Source organism: Euphorbia lathyris, chromosome 9 (assembly GCF_963576675.1).
Source record: "Euphorbia lathyris chromosome 9, ddEupLath1.1, whole genome shotgun sequence".
Classification (NCBI taxonomy): Eukaryota; Viridiplantae; Streptophyta; class Magnoliopsida; order Malpighiales; family Euphorbiaceae; genus Euphorbia; species Euphorbia lathyris.
The window spans coordinates 74,697,134-74,721,821 of NC_088918.1; the positions used below are offsets into that span (position 1 = coordinate 74,697,134).

The 24,688-nt window shown below is 34.1% G+C and overlaps 1 protein-coding gene across 2 annotated transcripts; it reads left to right on the forward strand.

Annotated features, from left to right (window-relative positions):
* Nucleotides 1-687: 687 nt before the first annotated feature.
* Nucleotides 688-9,735, forward strand: LOC136206843 (uncharacterized). Of its 2 annotated transcripts, none has more exons than XM_065998031.1 (13): nt 688-863; nt 1,040-1,272; nt 1,573-1,712; nt 1,946-2,291; nt 2,841-3,080; nt 3,463-3,696; nt 4,511-4,738; nt 4,966-5,202; nt 5,553-5,723; nt 6,203-6,430; nt 6,603-6,719; nt 7,769-7,894; nt 9,380-9,735. In XM_065998031.1, exons 1-12 carry the CDS (start codon nt 777-779, stop codon nt 7,863-7,865), a joined length of 2,358 nt encoding a protein of 785 aa, XP_065854103.1. In that variant the 5' UTR covers nt 688-776; the 3' UTR covers nt 7,866-7,894; nt 9,380-9,735. The 2 variants fall into 2 exon arrangements, with proteins under 2 accessions (XP_065854103.1, XP_065854102.1); XM_065998030.1 differs by having other exon boundaries at nt 692-863; nt 5,553-5,789.
* The last annotated feature ends 14,953 nt before the right edge of the window (nt 9,736-24,688 follow it).

Consider the following 24,688-nt stretch of genomic DNA (forward strand, 5'->3'; position numbering starts at 1 on the left):
ATTGGAGGAAACTAATTTCTTAACAATTGGAAGAGATGTGTGGCCTAAACGAGCATGCCATGTAGATAGTGCATCGAAATTTATTGAAACTAGAATTGAAACTTTAACTGGAAGATAATAGAGACCATTTTTACTCTACTTCCTGAGCATGATTTCCTTCAACCAAAAAAGAATTAACAAAAAATTCAACAAAAACATTGTTAGACAAAGTAAGAGATCTAACACAAATCAAATTTTGAGAAGTCGAAAGAAAAAACAACACATCTTTGAATTTAAGATTTTTACCGTTCATCTGACAATCAAGAGCACCAACATAATGAATATGAAATTTAAAACCATTACCGATGGTGACTTCTTTAGGGCCTTGATTGTAAGATCCCCTGGTTTTGAGGTTAGATGAAGAGTAGTCCTGATATCCATAGTATAATGCTGATTGTGATTAGCCGTAGCAAAATGTCTCGAAAGCTGAGTGTTTTGACATTGCCTTTAATTAAAGTTTGGTGATGAACAAGTACTAGAATAATGTCATTTCCTAAGCCTTTAAATTTGTTATTTATTTTTTTATAAGAAAAAAAGAAAAGAAAAAAACCCTGATTTAAAGGTTTGGAATGCTCAACAACCTATTTGAAGGACTAAAATGTAATTTAGGACTCGTGGAAAGGCTCTATTTTTCCAAATTGAATCCGCTGTTAGGGTTTATATAAACCTCTTTTATTTGAAAGTGGAAGTATAATCGTTTACCGCTCCTTTCGGGGTTTCGGAAGTTCTCTCCAGCTATGGCTTTCTGGGGAGTGGAAGTGAAACCCGGGAATCCATTTACTCATCTGTCTGATAGCAAGGGAGGAAGGTTACATGTTTCACAGGTAAGCTTTTCTCGCTTAATTGTTGTCCTCTGATTTCATTTTCATTTTGTATTTTTCTATTCGATATTTCCTTTATATTCTCCATTCTGCTCTTATGTTAGGGATTCTCAATTCTTATACCGTGTTTGTATTATTTTATTGATTTGGATGTTTTTGTGCGCGATTGATGATTTCAGGCGACGTTAGGATTCGGTACGGGTACGAAGAATAGTGTGGTTCAGTGTAATGTAGGAGCCAAATGTCCTGTTTTTCTTTGTTCGTTGTTTCCTGAGCAATCGGAATCATGCCAGTTGAATTTGGAATTTGAAGAGGCGGATGAAGTTGTTTTCTCAGTTATTGGTCCCCGAAGTGTTCACCTAACTGGTTATTATCTAGGTGCGAGTAGGCATTACAAGCTTGATGACGAGTCGTATCCTTCATTTGTTTTGTTAATTTCTATTTATTGCATAGATTTTAACTATATATGAATCTCATTCGAAACTCAGCACAATTGATTTATATATACTATCATAAGAAAAAAAGTTTTATTTGTAATTTTTTGCACAACCATGTTATGCTTTACTTTAGCTTCCACTGGTTGTTGATCGAACATGGAAAAGAGTGAAACAAGAAGGAGAACATGTGTATACATCTTTGCATGTATGTATGTATGTGTGTGTGTGTTCTTGTTTTGATATGTTGGTAAATTTTCCTTTACTTCGACGGATAGAGAATCGTATGGGGAAGATATTGTAGATACAGACACAGAAAAATCTCCTGGTGTTAGTGACGAAGAAGAGTACGAGGATAGTTTTATCGATGACGATGAACTACAGGTCATTGCACCCTCTCCTGCTTTCTCTGATGGAGGTATTGTATTAAACTTATAATCTATAGTTCTTAGATCGTTTTCTATTTTCAATATCTAGTGATTGTTCTTGATATTATGTTATGATGCTCATGTTTTCAATGTTTCTAGTTGTTATAAGTTGGCATTGGATGCATGATAGGGACCTGGAAAATAGATTTTATTTTTTCCCGAAAGATTATTAGCTGTTTCTTTATACATATAGTTCATCAATTTAATCTGATGATTTCATCAGTGGCCGAGGAGACATTAGGGGAAGGTGGAAAAGAGGATGCTAAGACTAAGAATAGACGACTTAGGAAGAAATACCAATCAAGTCAGGCTGATGAAGATGATGACTGCACCTCTCAGCAACAAGCATTTTCCAATGGTGGCACGGATGTAATGGACATCGAAGGTGAAGACATGGCTGTTATTTCATCTCTCGTTAAATCTGCTGCAAGGACAAGAAAACCAGGAGCAGAAGAAAAAGCTGAAAAGGATACAGGCCAAACAATTGTCAAAGAGATGAAAGCTGGCCATGATAATTCTGCTGAAACTGGAGGAAAGATAGATGCTATCTTAGATAGTGAACCGAAAAGGTAAAGTGCAGTATTGTTAAGTAGGATTTGCCACGGATCAGGCCAGATTTTCAGTAAATTTTTTTCTCTGAGATCGAATATCAGTTTGAGAAATATCAAAACCAGCTTAATCAATATATATAAACAACATTGAAATGCATCTTCAACCCTGTGTGAAATTACATGAAGATTTGTAGTACCAATATATATAGTTGTCTTTTAGCTATCTATAGAATTAACCATAATCTCTTCAATCTCCAACCAGAATGTCATATCACTTTTCATTCAAGGAATTAAGTCTCAAGAAAATATATGGAAGCAGAAATTATAAAGGGTGGAGACCAAAATATGGTATTCATAACTCATCTTTGAAACTATTGCATTCTTCCACCCACCACAAGCTGCGATTTTCATAATATTACTCTAATTATTTTTTCCTAAAAATATACTCTTAATTTGTATTTTCAATTTATTAAATATTTTGAAATTTTCTTTAATTTCTATCACTATCATCCCCCCTCCTCTTGGCTATATCTGTTTGTGCTTAACTCTTCTGATCTGCTCTTGTAGGAAGCCACATGAATACAATAGTTCTCTGCCTTCTACTGTAGAGAATGATGCAAAGCCAAAGAAGAAAACGAAAAAGCAGCCCAAAGAGCAGAAGGGGGTTAGAGCCAGAGTAGAAGACGAGTTTTTCCCTGGCCAAGTCCTTACATGGTATAAATTGCAGCAAAATGAGACAAAAGTTGATCAATCAAGTCAAGATATGGCTTTGATAAATGGAGATGCCAAAAAGATTGGAAATGATAAGTGAGATTCTTTTCTTGCCCCTATGTTTAAATAAACAATCAATAGGAGCCTTCCATTTTAATGAATTAATTTAATTGCCATATAAAACCTTTTTAGGCAAAAGGCTGTTTAAAGTCCCTATAGCATATCAATTCCTACCTTTAACAAGTATCTGTATTTGCAGATTCTTAAGTTGATTCATAGAAGTTAATATTGCATCCATTTCTCCAGTATCTTCATGAACCAACCCATTGATGTCGTTTTTTATTAATAATGATTATCTTACTATGGCTATAGCTATGAAATATTCTTTGTTATTTCTATCCTTAAACAAGACGTGTATCTTGACTCAAAATCTATCAAATATAGTTTTCTGTAACTCATCAAGTTTTGTTTTATGAAGGGGAGAGAGCCAAATGCATTTGACAGTGCCTTCTGATGAATTGATTTGTGGAATTGTTGCAAAGACTGGGAAGAGAAAGAAAAAACAGACACAGGAGACTGAAGCTGTTGGATCTGAAAGTGCTTTTAGCAATGTTAATAGAGAGGATCAAACAGAGCCAGACAAAGCTAGTGAAAATGTAGAGCAAGATGACTCGTTGAAAAATGAAGAAAATCAAAAGCAAGAGAATGATGAGTTAGTATTTTTAGTTCTTTTTCTATGACCATGACATATATACTCATGTTTAGTATTTGTTGATAGAGTTCCTTGCAAAAGTTTGAGAGGGGAACTTATCTTATCTTACCTTATCTTTTCCTTTTCATTTGTGTTTTCATCTTATTAGGGGTCTTTCATGGAATGCACCTTCTTTCATGATTCAACCTATTAATCTCACTTTCTCTAATAATAATAATCTTACTATGGCAATTAGCTACTAAATAAGGACTTTAGTACTGTCAAACCAATTGATCTAAAAGTTTAGGCTAATAGGTAAGGCTCAAGAATAACTTTTAAATATTATCACAGATTCCCCTGCACTCCTAGGATTTGAACCCTCGACCTCTAGGTCTAAGTAAGAGGCTTTGATACCATGTGAAAGAACCAATTGAACCCAAAAGCTTAAGTTGACAGGTAACGCTCAAGAATAGCCTTTGTATATTATCTTTGAACACTCCCGCATGCAAATTCCCTTGGGCTGGAAGCATGTATGACACAAGCCATCCAACCATGTGCTTAAATTTCATTAAAATAAAGGGAGTTGCTATGACTTGAACTCTTGATCACTTGGTCTAAGAAGTTCTGTTAACATATTAAGAAACCAATTGACCTAAAAGGTTAAGCTAATAGGTAAGGCTCGCGATATATATTATTATTGGCACATCCCTACACGCAAATATCCCTTGGGCTTAAATCATATACAATACAGGCGCACTAGTACGATCCTGAAACATGACATCTTTCTTCACTCAAATCTAGTTTTCTGTAACTCATCAAATTTTGTTTTATGAAGGGGAGAGAGCCAATTGCACTTGACAGTGTCTTCTGATAAATTGATTTGTGGAATTGTTGCAAAGACTGGGAAGAGAAAGAAAAAACAGACAAAGGAGACTGTAGATGAAAGTGCTTTTACCAATGTTTATACAGAGGATCAAACTGAACCAGACAAGGCTAGATGTGAAAATGTAGAGCAAGATGGCTCGTTGGAAAATGAAGAAAATCAAAAGCAAGCCAACGATGAGTTAGTATTTGTAGTTCTTTTTCTATAACCATGGCATATATACACATGTTTAGTATTTATTGACAGAGTTCCTTGCAAAAGTTTAAGAGGGGAACTTATCTTATCTTTTCCTTCTTATTTATGTACAGTACATGCCCACTAGTATGATCCTGAAACATGACATCTTTCTTCACTCTAATCTTCCAAATGTGTCATTTTGTAACTGATTTTATTTTATTTTTATGAAGAGGAGGGAACCAATTGCAAATTTTGCTGCCTTCTGATGCTGTGGTCAATGGAATTGTTGCAAAGACTGGGAAGAGAAAGAAAAAACAGGCAAAGGAGACAAAAACTCTGAGAGCTGACAGTCCTTTTAACAATGGTACTGGAGAGGATCAAGCTCAGCCAGATGAGGCTAGGTGTGAAATAATAGAGCAAGACAGCTTGTTGAAAAATGAAGAAGATGAAAAGCAAGCAAATGACGAGTTAGTACTTTCAGTTCTTTTTCTAAATGGACCAAGACTTGTATTCACATCTTTAGCATTTACCACTCATGTTTCTTGCGAAGTTAGTTAAAACAGGATTGTTTTCACCCCTTATTATTTGTGTTTTCTCATTTTATTATGTCTTTATTAAGAAGGTTGTTTTGGCATGCACTTTCTTCATGAACCAGCCCATTAATCTTTCGTGGTGGCTAATAATGACAATCTTAGTGTGATAGTTGTCTACTAATAATGTCTTCAAAACTTCCTTGAGTCGTGATATCTTTCTTAACCCAAAATCTCCCAAATTTAATTTTTTTAATTGTAACTCAACATTTTCTAATTTTATGAAGGGGAGAGAACCCGTTGCATTTGTCACTGCCTTCTGATGAGTTGGTGCACGGAATTGTAGCAAAGACTGGAAGGAGAAAGAAAAAACAGGCAAAGGAGGAAAAAAGTCTCAGAGTTGACATTCCTCTGGACAACATTAGTAGAGAGGATAAAGCTCAGACATATGAGGCTAGGTGCGTAAACATAGAGCAAGACAGCTTGTTGAAAAGTGAAGACAATCAAAAGCAAGCAACTGATGAGTTAGTATTTTTATTTTTCTATGTGAACCAACATAAATTCATAGCTGTAACATTTAGCATTTGCTACTAAAGTTTTTTGTAGAGCTTTTTCAGAAATGAAGTTACTTTTCTTTTTCTTATCTTTGTGTTTCCTTAATCTGATTATGTCCTGTTTGGAGAGAATCATACATGGAACATCTCAGAATAATACATGGAGTGGGATATTCATTGTCTTGATATCCACTTTAGTTCTTCACTGGGCAGTTGGAATTTCCTTCTGCATGAACCAGCCCCTTAATCTTACTTTTTACTAATAGTAATAGTATTTACCATGGTTGGCTAGTACATAATGACTTTAATGTTATCCCGAAATGGGATTTCTTTCTTTAAACTCCCAAATCCAGTTTCATAACTCATTATGTTCTATTTTTCAGAAGGGGAGTGAACCCATTGCGTTCTGATGCATTGGTACATGGAATTGTTGCAAAGACTGGGAAAAGAAAGAAAAAACAGGCGGAGGAGGAAAAAGTTAATGGAGCTGATGGCACTTTTAGTAATTTTAATGGAGAGGATCAAGCTCAGCCAAATGAGGCTAGGTGTGAAAACATAGTGCAAGACAACATGCTGAAAAACGAAGAAGATCAAAAGCAAGCAAATGATGGGTTAGTATTTTTCAGTTCTTTTTCTGCGGACAATGGAGCAACACCTATATTATCATCTTCAGCATTTACTTTAGTTCGAAAATATTTTTAATAATGAAAATTTGGAATTTTATTTATTTATTATTATTTGTTTTTGTCGTTCATGTTTGCTTCATGTTATTTTCTTTAACAGGAATGCCGTCTTGGAGTGGCCTTGTATTGTGCTTGGCCTTGAAAATGTTCCACAGCCAAAGAAGAAAAGAAAAAACCCAGCAAAAGATGAGCAAAATCAGATGCAAACAATTAAAGCGTGAGAGTTCCTCTGTTCTGAAATATTCTGCTAACTTATATTGATAATTGATGCCATCATGTAGCCCTTTTGTTTATATTAGAATTCATACCCAGGTTTTGTGCTATGGGATGATATTATAACAAAAGATCTAGAGGGATCACAAACTCCAATAGTTTGGAGTAGTAAAGATGATATTTGTATTTAGTTTATAACTTTATTTTATGGTAGAAAATAGCAGATAACAGAAGTATATACAATTCTGAAGGATTAGACAAATAGTTGAATTCCTTCATTTCATCAAGTATCTTGGCATTTGTATATTGAAAGTAGTACTTGATGTGAATGGGGTCAAAGAAAATTCTTTGTTTGAGAATATAACAAAGCATGCAAAATTTAAGATAAAATGTACAAATTTTTCTCTCTCCAAGTCCCACTTCAGGGGACGGATCAAAGATCGGAATAGTGAGTGTTCTGCTTCACTCCGAGGACCGGATCATGCAAACTAGAGTTGCGTTCACTCTGGATCTTACTCCGGGGCCAAATCATGCAAATCCTGATTGTGGCTGTACTAGTTTTTATTAGGTTTGCTGTTATTTTTAGTTTGCACATTCACCTTTTAGTCATTGGGAGTTAAGTTTAGTGATTTAATGTTTTGGGTGGTTTTTCTCTTTTATTTGTTTTTTTTCTTTGGGTATTTAAACCCTACAAAAACTCAAATTGTTTGGAGTTTATGAATTATTATCAATCAAATTGAATTTTCTTGGTTTTTTTTTTTTTTTTTTTTTTTTGTGGAGCTTCTCTTTGTGTTCTTTGGAGCACTACATTCTAAACAATTTAGAATTCTATTCTCAATTCTTGGAGACTATATATGGGTCTTCGCAACTTTGTTTTGCAAGGATTTTTATCTGTCCGATCTTGATTCGTTGTTCTTGGAGATTCAAATCTCGTTGTGGGGTTTCAAGGCTTTATTCCTTGTGGGTTCACATGACATGAGTACTTACCTAAGTGTTCTTTCAACTTAACCTTTTAATTTATAATGACAGAGATTTGTTATGTTTTATATGCAGTGATTATGACAGCAATGATGATCAATCTGGTAATGAGAATCACAATGGTAAGAAGAACGCCAACAGGAAACGAAAAAAGGTGTCGCGAAGAAGCTAGATTGAGAAGTTGCTGCCTCTTGAAGGAAGGTAGTATTTTCTGTGTTAATTTTAATCACTTCCAAAAATGGCATTTGGTCTTGAGCATTTTACAAAATGATTTTTTTCTGAATGAAGATTAAAGTGGTCTGAGCATATTATAAAAAGAGTTTTCACTGTGAAGATTAAATTATTATGAGGATCTTAAAGGTTAATTACATTCACAGCCCCTAAACTATATTCCTACTAACATATGGCCTCTAAATTTTATTTCTTGACATAAAAATCCCTGAATTTTATTTTCTGTAACATTAAAGTCTAAATCAACAAAACCATTAAACAATTAATGAAATGATGAGTGTAAAATAAACTTATCTAGGTCCCAGTTCTTTAATTTTTTTAAAGGGCTTTTGTTGATTTGGACTTTAATTTTGAGAATGTGAAGTTGAAGAATCTTTATGTCGAGATGCAGTTTAGGGGCTATAATTTTAGTAGCACTATAGTTTTTGGGGCCATGAATGTATTTTACCTAGATCGTTGTACAACCTTAGCCTCTTGTTTTTAAATTAAAAAAGGGAAAGGAATAGGCAAAGAAAACTGTTTTTTTTTTTTTTTTTTTTTTTTTTTTTTTTTTATATTTTTAGTTTTACGCATTTACAAAGATGTTCCCGTTGTTTAAAATCCATTTAAAAAAATAGACTTCAATTAAATTTTTTCAAATTTACCGATGTGTCAAACTTTTAAAACAAAAATATCAGCGGTCTTTCTATTTCATCGCACTCCTAAGATTTTGTACTTATCGGATCTGGATTCGACCAACAAAATAAAACTAAATCAGGACTATGTCGTATAGTTCGATTTAAAACAAATACAGGGATTCATTCGTAAATATGGTCATATCGAGGGTATAGTGTAATTGATCTCTATTATGTGTATTAAATTATAGGCAAAAAAACATCATTAGACTCCTGATCTTTCAGTTTTTGGTTCATTAAGTCCTTTATCTTTTATTTGGATACATTAAGTCCCTAATCATTTATTTTTTTAGTCTCATTAAGCCCTTACGACCAAATTAGTAAGTTATGAACACCTAATTCTGTTAAAAATACATTATTAACTTCGTTTGTATTTAAAATTATTAAAAAAAATATTTTTTACAGTTTGAATTAAGGTTTTTACAGTTTTTCTATATCCATATTACACGTCCAAAACTGTTTTCGAATAGTGTAAAAATACAAACTTCGAATGCAGGTTTAATTAATAACAGTATGTTAACTGAATTTTATATTCAAAATTATTTTTTTTGGGTCATCAGGGGCTTAATGAGACAAAAAATAAATGAACAAGGGCTTAATGTATCCAAATAAAAGATCAAGGGCTTAATGAACTAAAAAATGAAAGATCAGGTGTCTAATGATGCTTTTTGCCTAAATTATATTATCGAGAAGGCTTAGGTTTAAATATTACTGTCTTTGAGGAATCTTTATGTGCAAAACTGAAATATTTAACGTATTTCTCTGTTTTTATATCTTGCAGTTGAAAATAAATCTTGCATTGGGGGAATGATTTTACAGATAGCAGACTGTTTGAAATCTGAATCAGGTTAAATTTTTTGTCAAGCAAATACCTAGACTGATGTAAATGTCTGTTCTGTTCGATGTGGTTTTTGGGAAAAAAATATATTTTTTCTTTTGAAAATGCACAAATTTTGCTGTTCTTACTATAGTTGTCAAACCTGGTTTAGCCTGTCTGATCAGATGCTAAATTTTTCCTTTAAATGTCTTGATTCTGATTGTTGCACATATTACTCCCAAAAATTGATATTTTAGCTTTGATTTAGGCACTTTTCATGATGACATAAATCCAATGTGAATTTAGTTGGTTAGTATGTTTCTTTTTCTTTTTGTTTGTAAGATGATGGGTTGGAATCCATAATCTTGCGCCTCTGATTACTATGTTATTCCCTCATGGGGCGTTTGGTATTGTATTGAGATACGGATAAGAATAAAGGTTGGGATAGGGATAAAAATATGATAGTCGAGAATTATTATTCAACGTTTGGTACGTGGGATAGGGATAGAGATAAAATAACACATTTTAGAAGGTGGTGGTATAAGGAGGTGGGATAATCTCCTGCGATTTTAATATGATGGAAAAGTCTATCTTATCTCCAAATTAACCTTATGTAGTTTAAATAAGATTAAAATAGTAAAAATGTATTATTTTATCACTATTCCACATACCAAACATTGAATAATAATTCTCGATTATTTTATTTTTATCCTTATCCCGGTCATTTATCATTGTCCCAATCCCAATCTTTATCCTTATCCCAACCATGGTATATGATTTGAAGGCTAGGAGGCTTATCTCTCATCTCTCTCACTCTTCTATCTCCTAAACAAACATGGGATAACTTATCTTGTGTTTTTTTATCCATATCCTACCTTATATATCTCTTCTAGCAAACACCTCATTAATTGATACAAGGATAGAGTAAGCACTAAGCACTGTTAAATTTATTAATAAAGATAAAATAGTAAAAAGTTGCTTTGAAAATTAAACTTAGAAAAATAATATAAAGGGTAAAGTCTTAAAAAAAACTTCTATGTTCCATGTCTATTCAAATAAAAGACCTCTGTGTTTCCGTGTCTATTCAAATAAATATTTATAGAATTTTTTTTGATCTAAATGGGGAGTGTATTTTGAGATCGTTAAAATTAGTTTTTATAATGTTAAAATTAGTTTTTATAATTTTAAAATTAGTTTTTATAATGTCAAATGAATAGATTGTTGTTTTTAATAATATAAAAATCTTAGGCATCATTTGGAAAAAAAAAACTATGAATATTTGTTTGACTTTAATATGAAACAAGCCCATCAAATACTAATATGAAATAAGCCGTTGTTAAATAGATTTAGAATGCGCATAGTTAACCTACTAATGTAAAAAGATGATAAATATGTGACATATGGATACAATATGACAATAATATTGATTCGACTAGATTCATATGAGTCGTTTGACATTAATTTGATAATTGACACAAGATGAACACAGTGACGCATCAATTGCCACCCTTAGTTTTGATAGGTTTATAGTTATTTTCAATTATGTAGGAGAATTTTTGTTTGATTTCATGCTAGTTTAGTAAGTTTACCTTTTATTTACCTCCATTTCTTCACTTTCCAATATAGTCGGATGTTCATTAATACTCTTGTTTACGAATACTTGTCAAAGTAAGTCTTATTTTGTTTTTTCTACTATTGGATGAGGATGAACTTTAACAAAGTAAACTCATCCAATGGTAGAAAAAAACAAAGTAAAACTTACTTTGTCAAAAATAATTTTACTTTGTCAAAAATAAAGTAAGAATAGTAGACACCTAATTTAATATCCAACATTACTTTATGATAAGGGCTAAAATAACTATTCATTCTCGAATTTGTGTTAGGGATGTTCCCAAACTTGGGTGATAAAGTCACCATATTTAAACCTAAAATAAAAATGAGTTCAGTTTTTAAATTTATAATTATAACATTTTAAGTTGTTATAATATGCATGTTAAATTTATTTTATGAAGTTTAAACTTTTAGAAGGTTGGAATTAAATAACAAAATGTTCAAATCAGTAAATTTGAGTACATTCGAATTGAGTAGTTCTCGAGCTTTTCTCGAGCAAAGTATTTTTTTGGTAATTTCAAGCTCGAGTCGATCCCATCTAGGCTCAGTCTCAGTTCAGCTTGTTAATACTTCTAAATCTGTAGAGATTATATAGAGAGAAAATAGATAGAGAGCGTGTAAGAAATGACTCATTTATTTGTGCCTGAGTTATAAACTTTATGAGCCGTCGTCATAAAGTTTATAACTCGGGCACAAATAAAAGTCATTTCTCACACCTTCTTTCTCTCTCTACTTTGTCTCTCTGTAATCTTCATAAAGTTAGTAGTGTTAACGAACCGAACTAAAACCGAACCTAGATAAGCTCGACTCGAGCATCGACAAGGTCCGACTTGATTTGAGCTTGTTGAGCTTAGAAATTACCAAACCGGGGACATTTATCTTTTTGGAATTCCTACCTTCTTCTAAGAGGTAATTAGCATCGGTGGTCATAAAAGTTTAGATAATGTCCCCAAAATGTCATAAAAGTTTAATTTATCTCAATAAAATTAAGTTTGAATTTGTCACAATAAAGTCACTTTGGACATTTTGCAATCATTTTTCCACCGGAATTGATTACATAACATCTAATCACATATCTCAACGCCATGTGACATAATAATAATAAAATTTAATGACAAATTAACATAAAAATAAGGATTGTCAATTAAATTTTTAACACAACCACGTGACATATCAGTTGTCAATTAAAATGTGTAGTTACATTTTTTAATATGCCATGTGGCGTTTACATGACGTTGAGATGTCACGTCAGTAGTTTCGGCGAAAAGATGACCGGAAAACATTTAAATTGATATTATTGGGATAAAACAAACTTAGTAATTTTATTAAGACAATTCGAACTTTTGTGACCTTGTTCAAACTTTAGCTGACGGTATATACTAATTACCCTCTTCCAAGACTACATATAATTTCGGCCTAATACACAAATAATCTTCTGAACTTGTTCAAATGTTGCAACTGCCCCCTCCAACTTTCAATTGTAACAATTTACCCTTTAAACTTGTCCAATTGTAACAATAACCCCAAATTGAGAATTTTTTTCCCTGTACTTGAAGTAACCGTAAAAAAAACGTTTCTCCAGATTCGTATCACGCCAAAGATCTGATTATCACACTCTACGAGCGTTGCAACTTTTGTATTTCACGTGTTTCTTCAATTGCAGTCCATGTCAGCAATTTGAGGTTATGTTTTACAATAGGACAAATTTGAGGGATAAGTTGTTACAATTGAAAGTTTGGAGGGAGGGGAGACAGTTGCAACATTTGGACAAATTCAGAGAGTTATTTGTGTATTAGACCTATAATTTAAAGCTCAAATTTTTCCGCATTGTGATATTCTCCCTACCTTTAATGAGGTATAAAGATTCAAGGCCTAAACAGATCTTTGATACCCTTAATTTGATCTCTTAAGTGAAAAAACCCTAAATTAAGAGAATCTTAATCTATAAAGGTATTTCACATAAAAGGGCACTAAAACATTTTAGGGTATTACCTTAAAACCTACAACAGTGTCTTAGTATTTTATACCTTTTTCTCTAAAAGCTACAAGTTGTGAGAATATTTGATTTCTTAAACTGAATGGTGTGACACAACAAAAAATGAAAAGGCAACCATTGAGATTGATTCATTTGTTTTTTCTCTGATTATAGAACCCAGCTCTTTCTCTTATGAGAAGACACAAAGAATAAAAGGTTTAATACATTATTTATTGCCCTAAACCATACGCAGCAGCCCTCTGAACTTGTCACTTTTAGTCGTTCTGCCCCATGAACTTATGGGACGACCTATTTGCCCATTCAACTATTTAAAAGTGGTATTAGCAACCCCTATTTTTATTACAACGGAAACAATCATTACATGTTCTCATTGCAAGCACCAAGGTCATAATAAAAAGGGTCGGGGCCAACTAGTTGAGACCGTGTGGTGCTTGCTTCTTCCCCGAAAGCCAAGCCAGCCAAGAGTCACACCTTACAATATCTGCAATAGACAGCTATATATCGATTAGATAAAAGGGACAAGTATCACAGTAACATCACACAGACAATCCACACTAGTCATATATAACAGTAAGCAACAACATACAGAAAGGAACACAGTATATGAATAATGCACGAAGACTTTTATTAATCATAAGATAACTATATTACACCCTCGACATCCTAACACTAGCAGTAGGAGGAGACATAGATATCCTAGGCCAATCCTAGCGTCAAGTCTCGGGGAGGATAGTCCCCCTATAATGTTTCTTATGCCAAGTCTGGGTCCAGCTACTAAAACAAGCTGCAAATGAGATTAGTATAGACCGTACACAAGTTCTCTCGTAAAAATTGCATATAGCTTTAACTCCTTCTAAATCATCTACATATATTCAGGCTGGTTCCAATACTTCCATGAAGACTTGTACTAATGTTGGAACTTCATCTTGTTTCCGTTATAATGAAAATAGAGGGTTGTTAATATCACTTTTAAATAGTTGAGGGGGCTAATAGGTCGTCCCGTAAATTCAGAGGACAAAATGACCAAAATTGACAAGTTCAGGTGGTTGCTTCCTATCTGAACTTGTTTTAAAAAATTGATTGACCTCTTGAATTTTCATGTTGTCCCGAGAAACCCATCAACTTGCCTAAAATGTAATCACTTATCTAAAAAGACATAATCACTTATCTATAAAATTTGATTTTCACGATAACTCATTCAACCTGCTTAAAACGGTAATGAATGGATCCCTGCGTTTGATGTGTCATCAAGCGTGCAACATGCAACGAGCATGAGCGTTTCTTTGGTATAAAATTTAGAAGAAATAACATTTTTTATTTAAATACTTAAATATAACGGTTTGAATTCTAAAATCCCTACTATTTTTTCTAAAACCCTTAAATTCAGGGTTTTATGAATAATAATACATCAAGATGAAAAATACTTTTTTTTAAGCATATTCTTGATGTATTTTTTTTAATATAAAAATGTTTGTATTATTTCGTGAGATTGAAAAAGTAAAAGAATATCATGGAAATAGTAAGGAATAAAACATCGCACACGTATAATCTAAATCCTAATACAAGATTTATAAAGGAAAAACAAGGCTATAAAGAGAAAAAAAAAGTACAATTAAAAAAAATACGACAAATCTCATACTTTTCCTGAATCCAAATCCGCATGAAAGCAACTATAAACTGTAAACAAAAGCTCAACTCACTCCAAAAGGTACCTTAAAGGATTAATTGCCTCACATTTTTAAAGAGTCATATAGCTTCCGAATTTAATAATGTGAGATGTTTAACACACTCTCGTCATGTCCAATTCATTTGGTGTATGACACTAATATCAGCGAGGGTCCCAAACATTGAACCATGACTCTGATACCATGTAAACAAAAGTCTAACTCATTTAAAAGTTACCTTGGAGGGTTAGGATTGCCTCGTATATTTAAAGAGTCATATAGTTTTCCAATTTAGCAATGTGAGATGTTTAACATAAGTCATCATTTAGCTTCTCCCGTCTAATCAGATCCAAGTCATTTATACTGGTGAAACCCCATAGATCTATGGAGCTACGTATAAAATAAGACGCTTCCGCTCTTGCTAAACCTATAAAAAATATAAATGAAAAAGTTATAACTGACAAATACAAATCAAACGGAAAAAGTTCGATAAAATGTATGGATTTCAACTAAAATGAAAACAATAACATTGAAAAGATACCAAAAAAATAGGGATAGAATGATAAATGGGAGGAGGAAGAAAGAACCAATTAGATTTAGGGGGGGTTTGTTTATCTACTTTTTACCTCATGTTTGCCTTTTCACTTTAAAATGCAGAGTTTTAGGTGTTTTGTTAGACACTTTCTATTTGCATTTTACAACCGAAAAGTAATATTTTACAAAAGCAGATAATCTTTGCTTTTTGAAAAAGCAGCATTTTCTAAAGACAACCAGTAAACAGGAACAATAACCAACAAACAGGAGCAATAAATTGCAAGTCATCAAACGGACCCTTAATTACTTTTATTACTTTTAGATTAGGCTTCAAACCTGAGTTAAAGCAAGAGTTTAGAAGAGAGAAAGAAAGAAGTAAAAGACAGAAATTCAGTAAATTATGTATAAAGCCTTTTTTTAATATATTTTTGTATTTTTATATCTTTAAGGGATAAGGTACTAAAATAGGCTTAAGGTTTTGGGGAAGTATCAATTTAGACCCAACGTTCAAAATAACACCAATATAGGCTTAACGTTTACAACATAATATCAATTTAGGCTTAACGTTTACAATATAACATCAATTTAGGCTCCACGTACAAAATAGCACCAATATAGGCTTAACGTTTACAAAATAATACGAATTTAAGCTAAACATTTTATAAAATATATACAATTTAAGCTAAACGTCATAATTAAATTAATCATATTATATTCTTTCCCTATTAATTTGTATGTTATCTTTTTATTTAGTTCTATATTCTTATTTATTATAATACAATTAATTAGTATTCATGCCCATTAAAATCTTATATTTGTTTTTCATAAATGATTCCATGACGACTAAATTTCATTGCTCATGTAATATATGCAAACTAAAAGTAATTGAATATCCACAATATTTCGAACACTGAAAGCCATGAAATTTAGGAGTCATGGAATGGTTAATGAAAAACAAATATAAGGTTTTAATGGGAAAGAAAACTAATTAATTGTATTATAATAAAAAAATAGAACTAAATAAAAAGTTAACATATAAATTTAATAGGAAAAGAATATAATATGGTTAATTTAATTGTGACGTTTAGCTTAAATTAGATAGGGATAAGGTACCAAAATAGTTCTAAGGTTTTTGGAGAAGTACCAATTTAGGCTCAACGTTCAAAATAGCACCAATATAGGCTTAACGTTTACAACATAATATCAATTTAGGTTTAATGTTTACAATATAGCATCAATTTAGGCCTCACGTACAAAATAGCACCAATATAGGCTTAACGTTTACAAAATAATACGAATTTAAGCTTAACGTTTATAAAATATATACAATTTAAGCTAAACGTCACAATTAAATTAATCATATTATATTCTTTTCCTATTAACTTTATATATTATCTTTTTATTTAGTTTTATTTTCTTATTTATTATAATACAGTTAATTAGTATTCTTCTTCATTAAAACCTTATATTTGTTTTTCATCAACGATTAGTTTGCATATAATACGTGAGCAATGAAATTTAGTAGTGATGGAATCGTTGATGAAAAACAAATATAAGGTTTTAATGGGCAAGAATACTAATTAATTGAATTATAATAAATAAGAAAATAGAACTAAATAAAAAAAATAATATATAAAGTTAATAAGAAAACAATATAATAGGGTTAATTTAATTGTGACATTTAACTTAAATTGAATATATTTTATAAACGTTAAGCTTAAATTCATATTATTTTATAAACGTTAAGCCTATATTGATGCTATTTTGTACGTGAGGTCTAAATTGATGCTATATTATAAACGTTAAGCCTAAATTGATATTATGTTGTAAACGTTAAGCCTATATTGGTGCTATTTTGAACGTTGAGCCTAAATTGGTACTTCCCTCAAAACCTTAGGCTTATTTTGATACCTTATCCCAATTAGATATATTTTGTAAACGTTAAGCTTAAATTCGTATTATTTTGTAAAGTTAAGCCTATATTGGTGCTATTTTGTACGTGAAGCCTAAATTGATGTTATATTGTAAACGTTAAGCCTAAATTGATATTATGTTGTAAACGTTAAGTCTATATTGGTTCTATTTTGAAAATTGAACCTAAATTGATATTTTTCAAAAACCTTAAACCTATTGTAGTACATTATCCCTATCTTTAATTACTTTGAGCGATTTTAATTATAATACAAAAATCTAATCTAATTATAAAAACTATTTAAAAAACTTCTGTCAAAATTGAACTACCGAAAAATTATATTTGGTTTCCAAAAAAAAAAAACTACCGAATTTTTATTTTTTTTAAAGGAAAAGAGACTTTATTCAAAAGATGTCAGCGTATAACGCGTTACAAATGAATGGAGGCGAGATATTTACCCAAACTTCTTAGACGTTGAATGAGATGCCTGAGCTAGCTCGTGGGCAACTTTATTCGCTGATCGCTTAATGAAGTTAAAAGAATAACTATCAATTTGCATCAATAAAGAAGTGCAATCTTCAACTATAAGGTCCAACCCCGACGAATTGGACCGAGCAGACTGTATGGTGCAGACCAGCAGCTGCGAGTCTGATTCTATTTCGACTAGAGACCAGCCATTGGAGATAATCCATTGCAGTGTGGCCCGGCATGCCAGAGTTTCAGCAAGGAACGAATCAGTACACCAGCCTATAGATACGAATCCGCCCGCGATGAACCCCAACTGGTTCCTCGCCACAAACCCGCACCCAGCAGTGCCAGTATCAGAAAAAACAGCTGCGTCAAAGTTTATTTTTACCCAGCCGGGTTTAGGAAGATGCCAACGGTCTGATGTACACCAGGAGCCTTGAACAGAAACACGTACCTAAGCACGGGACAAGCTTCGAATAATGAGACCGCATTATTCCCAAGGACCTCTGCTGTAGATAACAAATTATTCCAGATATATTGATTCCTATTTGACCAGATGAACCAGCATACCACTACGGTTAATCCCAGCTCTTCCTTTGACTTGTTTAGCAGCAGAAAAGACTAGAATTCGTCAAAGCTACTGAAATAGGCACTTAAATCTCCAATTGAAGTATGATTCCATACCTTTTTGGAAAAACTGCAGGCTATAATTGCATGGTAATTATCCTCCACTGCACCACAGCATAAGGGGCACCCATTGTATACGACGATGTACCTAACTCTGAGCGCATCCCGCGTAGGTAAGCAATCTGTAAGCCCACGCCAAACAAGGTGTTTAGCTTTAGGAGGAGCGTGAACACCCCAAAGCCGCTGCCAGGGGTAAAAAAACTACCGAATTGTTTAAGCTGTTTCGCTAATTCTCTAATTTCAGCTTGGTTGAGGGGCGGGTTTAGTGGGGTCAAAGGTGCATTTGCCTCCTTCATCCCAAATTAAAAAAAAAAGTCTTTTTAGTCTAAAATGATATTGTTTTAGTTCCCCTCAAAACAACGTCGTTTTGCCTTGTGGGTTTTTGATATAAAAAGAAGGGTTAAAGTGCAAAAATACCCCTAGCGTTTTGGGTCAGGAGTAATTTTACCCCTAACGTCTAAAATTGTACAATTTTACCTATAATGTTGGAAGCCAAGAGCAATTTTACCCCTAACGTTGATAAATTGGGTCAATTTGAGAAATAATTTATCAAACTGTCTTCTCGATCATGAATCTTATCATCTACACTTCACACATGCGTTATTTTATCAGTAACAAATCACAAACATATGTTGGGACGTGGAAAAAATAAGAAAAAAATATTAAAAAAAAATATATTGTCTTTTGTACGAATTAGATAAAAAATTCAAAAAATTCACCGAATTTATAAATATTAATCTCCAATTTTATTATTAAATTATAAAAAACATTATATGAACAAATTGATATGCAATAGTGCAACATAAGATTTGGTCAAACCAGATGCAGAGAGGGTTTGCTCGACATAACAAATTTAATAAGATTTGAATTGATTTGACATTTGACATCAGAGAAAAAATGAGAATCTTGACATATAGAATTAAATAATGTATGTCTTGTTTGAGTATGAAAAATGAAATATAATATAATAAAAGAAAATACTGCCTACATCTAAAATAATTGACTTCGGAAATTTTTTTTGGTATCATATCATATAAGAAAAATAAAATTAACAAAACATATATATTTTAAAAAATATTTATTTTGACCGAAGTTCATGAATTGAATTAACGAACTACTCGCGAGTAAAGTTTGTTAACAAGCTCGTGAGCAGCTCACGAACAGAATGTTAAATTTGAGCTCGTGATGTAGATTGAAATCGACTGAGAGTTTTAATTGTAAACTCACAAAGATTACTAACTTCTCAAGCTAAAACTTGAAGGTTGAATGAATCCAACAAGGAAGAACTTTGGCTCCAATGGAAGCTATGTTGTAATTCATCAAAAGTTGGGAAATATTACAAAATGAGGAGCTTATATACTCCCTCAAATCTAAAATGAAATGTTTAAAAGCCCACATCAGGGTTATAAGCATAGTTAAACCTCTAAGGATAAAATAGGAATCGAAAGTGATAAGGGTAATTCAATAAACAAAAGAAAGGATTAAATAGTAAATTGATAACTGGTTCTTCATGGTCATGACAGGAAGAACTTGCTGAAGAAGTATTCTCCAGCTTGGCACGCTCCGTGTAACTCTCAGCACGCCCCGCGTGGTTGTGCTCCTGGACTTGGTGGTTCTCGCTGGGGATTCTCACGTGCTGCGTCCCCGGAAGTACGCCCCGCATACTTGACCTCCTGGACAGGACTCTCTTCGGACGTTGGATCCACGCTCCGCGCATCGAAACGCACGCCCCGCGTGCATGACCTTCTGGACTTTCCTTCAGACTTTGGGCTCTTCACGCTCCGCGCCCTACTAGGTGCGCTCCGCGTGCTCTGCTGGTTGCCGTTGCCCTCGTCTTCCTCGACTGGCTCTCTACGGGTCTTGTCTTTTGGCTCCGGGTCCGCAGCTAAGAGAGGGATGCCCTCATCAAATCGTCAATTTTCTGACGAGTCAAGTTGAACATGCCAAAGCTCGGATCGATTCGATTACAACCCTAATAGCTTACGAACAGAATGTTAAGTTTGAGCTCGTCAATTTTCTGAAAAGCCGAGTCTGAGTAGACTAAAACTCTACTCAACTCGATTAAACCCTAGTTACCAATAATCAGAGCCAGCTCCAAGAGGAGCCGGTCTAGACAGTCGCTTAAGGCTTTCAATTTTGAAGGGCCTCTAATCTAAAATATATTTCAATTACAATAAAATTGTGACTTAACCCTCTCCCCTATGTTGCGACCTAACCCTCTCCCATCCTCTTCCTACCGCGACTGTATGACTGCGCTGGAAGAATCTTTTGCTCGGAAGGAATTTATTGACTTCCATGCTGAGGGGCTTATTGCTGTTGATTTTACGGACGAAAAGAACCGGCTCAAGTCTCACATCGTCCTCATCCTTGCTTTCAAAGAGCAAAATTCTCAACCTTGGAACGATAATTTAATCGTAAAGCTTTTGGGGCGAACCATTAAGTATATTGCACTTCGAAACCGTGTTCTAGAACTATGGAAACCTGCAGGCAGTGTGGACATTCTAGATATCGGTCATGACTTTTATCTTGTGAAATTCGTGATTAGAGTTGATTGGGAGAAAGTAATGCATGAGGGGCCTTGGATTGTACAGAGTCACTACTTGACAGTCCAAACTTGGTCACTTGAATTTGGTCCTTCTAAAGCCGCAATCAGCTCTATAATAGTCTAGGTTCGCTTTCAGGACCTCCCCATGCAGTACTTCGAGGAAAACTGGTTAATAGCCATTGGAAATATGGTGAACCTCTTAGCCTAGTGGTTGAGAGCTTACCTATGCCTTGGGAGGTCATGGGTTCGAATCACATCCGGGTCTGGTGGAGATTTTTCTTTCTTCTTTAATGTAAGCGCATTGCGCATATTTTTAAGAAAAAAATAGCCATTAGAAACACGTTTGGAAAAACAGTTCGGGTTGACTAAAAAAACTGCCAAAACGGTTAGAGGGCGTTTTGAGCGTGTTTGCATAGATGCCTCGGGTTGACTAAAAAACCGCCAAAACGGCTAGAAGGCGTTTTGAGCGTGTTTGCATAGATGCCTAAACGAATGAATTTAGTTGAAAAAACACAAACCGAAACTTAAAAGTTAGTAGAAATTATAAAACTCCCTTTATATTAAAATTTATTAAATTGCTTTATCAACTTCCAAACCAAATTTTAAGCGGCATCATTATCTCGCAATTTAACAACCTTAATTATTCAAAACAACGCAACATTCTCCACTTCAAAACATTTCCTCATAGGCAACCTTTGCATTATTTTAAGACGTAACATGATATATTTCAAATTACTAACATAATGGGGCTGTTTGTTTTAATTGTTTGCTGTTGTTCTTTGCTCTTTGCTATTTCGGTTTGCTATTTGTTGTTGCTGTTACAGTTTGCTGTTGGAAAAAACTGTTTTTCCAAAAAGTAGAGATTCTCTGTTTTTGTAAAAGACTGCTTTTCGGGTCTAAAAGGCAAACAGAAGATTACTAACCAAACACTTAATGCTGCTTTTCAGATGTAAAAGGCAAACAGGAGATCACTAACCAAACGCCTAAAATTCTTCATTTTGAAATGAAAAGGCAAAAAGGAGCATGAAAATGAGCAACCAAACACCCTCTAAATATTTGGAATAAGATGTAAAAATACTTCTAACATTTGCAACCAAGAGCAATTTTATCCCTAACGTCTAAAATGATGTAATTTTACTCAGTACATTGGCAAGTTGGGTCAATTTCAGACATTATTATAAAACACATACATTTTATTCTTTATTCTCCACCAATTGCATATCAGTTGGTTTTAAAAAAGATTTCATATTTATTGTAATTTAATAATAGAATTGAAGAATAATATTTATAAATTCAACAAAATTGTTAAATTATTTTTTTGTCCAATTCCTACAAAAGACTATATTTTGTTAATTTTATTTTTTATTTTTTCACGTCTAGCCATATGTTTGTGATCTGTTATTAATGCGTGATAAAATGACGCGCATACAAAGCGTAAATAACAAAATTTATGACCGAGAAAACAATTTAATGAATTATTTTTCAAATTGACCCAACTTGTCAATGTTAGGGATAAGATTGCTCTTAACTGCCAATATTATAGGTAAAATTGCATCATTTTAATCAGTATGAATAAAATTGCTCTTGACTATATACCTTACGGTTATTTTTACACCTTATCTCTAAATTTTTTAAACTAAACCTTACTAAATAATATTAAATTAAGGGCAAAAAGAATGATAGGTGTGGTGTGTGTGATAGTCACTAAACAGAAATAATTAAAAACTAAAACAAATTAATTAGACATGATTTCGACATTATTGTTACACAAAGTTGGATTTATAGTATAAAAGGTAATTAATTTAACTTCTTCTTCCTAATTTAGTTGCATGGATGACAACATTTTGTCAACATTTTGCTCTTTGGTTCACTTTTTTCCCAAAATACCCCTCACAATTTTATCTCTTTCATGGGTATGATTGTCATTTTCTTTATGATTTAGGTCTTTTCAATATTTGTTGTCAAAACCCCTATATTTGACTATCCTAGTTATCAGAAATATGACCTCATTTTATGATAAGGACATCCGGTCCCTAAAGGTTGAACCGGAGTGGAAGGATGGGACCCGTAGAAAGCTAACCGAGAGGGAGTAAGGAAAGAGCGAAGAACAGAGCACGCGGGGCGTGTCCGCTGGGACGCGAGGCGTGAAGGACTCGAAGTCGTGGGAACAACCCAAGAGGTCATACACGCGGGGCGTGTATGGCGAGGCGCGGGACGTGGAGCCAACCTCGGATGAGAGTTCAGATCAGGAGGTCGAGTACGCGGGGCGTAGGTCGCAAGACGCGGGGCGTAATCTTGACGCGGGGCGTAATCTTGACGCAGGGCGTAATCTACTGGGCGCATCGCGTCTTGAGTTCGAGCCAGCAACCCCAAGTTCAGGGACACATCCACGCGGGGCGTGAGGGAGGCCACGCGGGGCGTATCAGACCTGGAGAATACTTCCTCCCCAAGTTCTTCTTGTTGAGGACAAGATCTGCCACCTTTTTTATTACTGTTTTGCCACTCTACTATTTACCTCTTTGCCATTGAACTTATTTACCCTAATATCTATCCTTATGCATTTCCTATTTTACCCCTAGGGCTCCTTAGTTGTTGGTAACCCTAGGGGTGGCCTTTTAGTCTTTATCTTTTATTTAGAAGGAGTATATATTCTCCATCTTTTGTAATGTTGAGTAACTTTGATGAATATTATATTTTGAAGCCTCCATTGGAGCAAGGATTCATTCCTTTTGGGTTTATTCAACCTTCAAGTTAAGCTTGAGAAGTTTGTAATCTTTATTGGTTTACGATTAAAACCTCCAGATCGATTTAATCTACATCATTTGGTATCAGAGCCGAGTCGTTTTCCTTGACCGGAGACTTCTTCTCGGAAATGGTTCAACCTCGTATCACCACCGAAGCCAACGGATCCATGGAGCACCGTGTTGAGGCGCTAGAAAGCAACATGAAACATATTTCGGAGTCTCTAAAAACGTTAGAGGAGAAACACGAGACGAGTACCCGAGATTTGCACCGCCTCATTAAAGAACTCACAATAGTGACCCGCGAAAATCACAACCTCCTAACCGGAGATCCTCACCGGAGACAAGAGGAACAAGCCCGCCCTCTACTTGAACAGCAACCGACACCACCACCAAGGATAACTTATGCACCCCAAGCCAAGAACCCTCGGGTTCAAGAGGTAAGACGTACTAATCCCGTAGCCGTTAGAAACGTTGATAGTGATAGCGATGGAGATCGATTTGATGATTTTGAGATGCCTAAAATTGCTAGAACTATGGGGATTAGAATGGATGATGATGTGTTGAATGTTAGGCATGTGGATAATATGAATATGCATGATGTTGTTGGTCCCGTGCATGTGCGTGCCGGGAATTTGGATATTTTGAATGATGATGATGTAGGTGGTCATGGAAGGGGAAATTATGGAATGAATGATCCGTATGGGGTCATGATATTGATAGGGGCGGATATAGAGCCGGAATGAATGGGAGAGTGGGTTATGGAGGACACTATGATAGGGATGATGCTTACAAACTCAAGGTTGATCTACCTTCATTTGGAGGGGAACTTGACATTGAGGGGTTCCTTGATTGGTTGCTTGAGGTGGAGAGGTTCTTCGACTATGCGGGGATACCGAAAGATAGGAGAGTTCGGTTAGTGGCGTATAGGTTGAAAGGGGGAGCCTCGGTATGGTGGGATAATGTGAAGGAAGAGAGGAGAAGAGGAGGAAGGGAACCGATTAGGTCTTGGAGGAGGATGAAATCGATGATGAGAGAGCGGTTTTTACCACCCGACTACGAGCAGTATATTTACAGCTCCTACCGGAATTGCTCACAAGGACCGAGGAGCGTGC

Coding starts and splice junctions, on each gene's coding strand:
- LOC136206843 (XM_065998030.1), top strand. CDS start 777: ATGGCTTTCTGGGGAGTGGAAGTGAAACCCGGGAATCCATTTACTCAT. Junction 2,292..2,840: donor TTAGATAGTGAACCGAAAAG/GTAAAGTGCAGT, acceptor CTGCTCTTGTAG/GAAGCCACATGAATACAATA. Junction 5,790..6,202: donor CAAAAGCAAGCAACTGATGA/GTTAGTATTTTT, acceptor TCTATTTTTCAG/AAGGGGAGTGAACCCATTGC.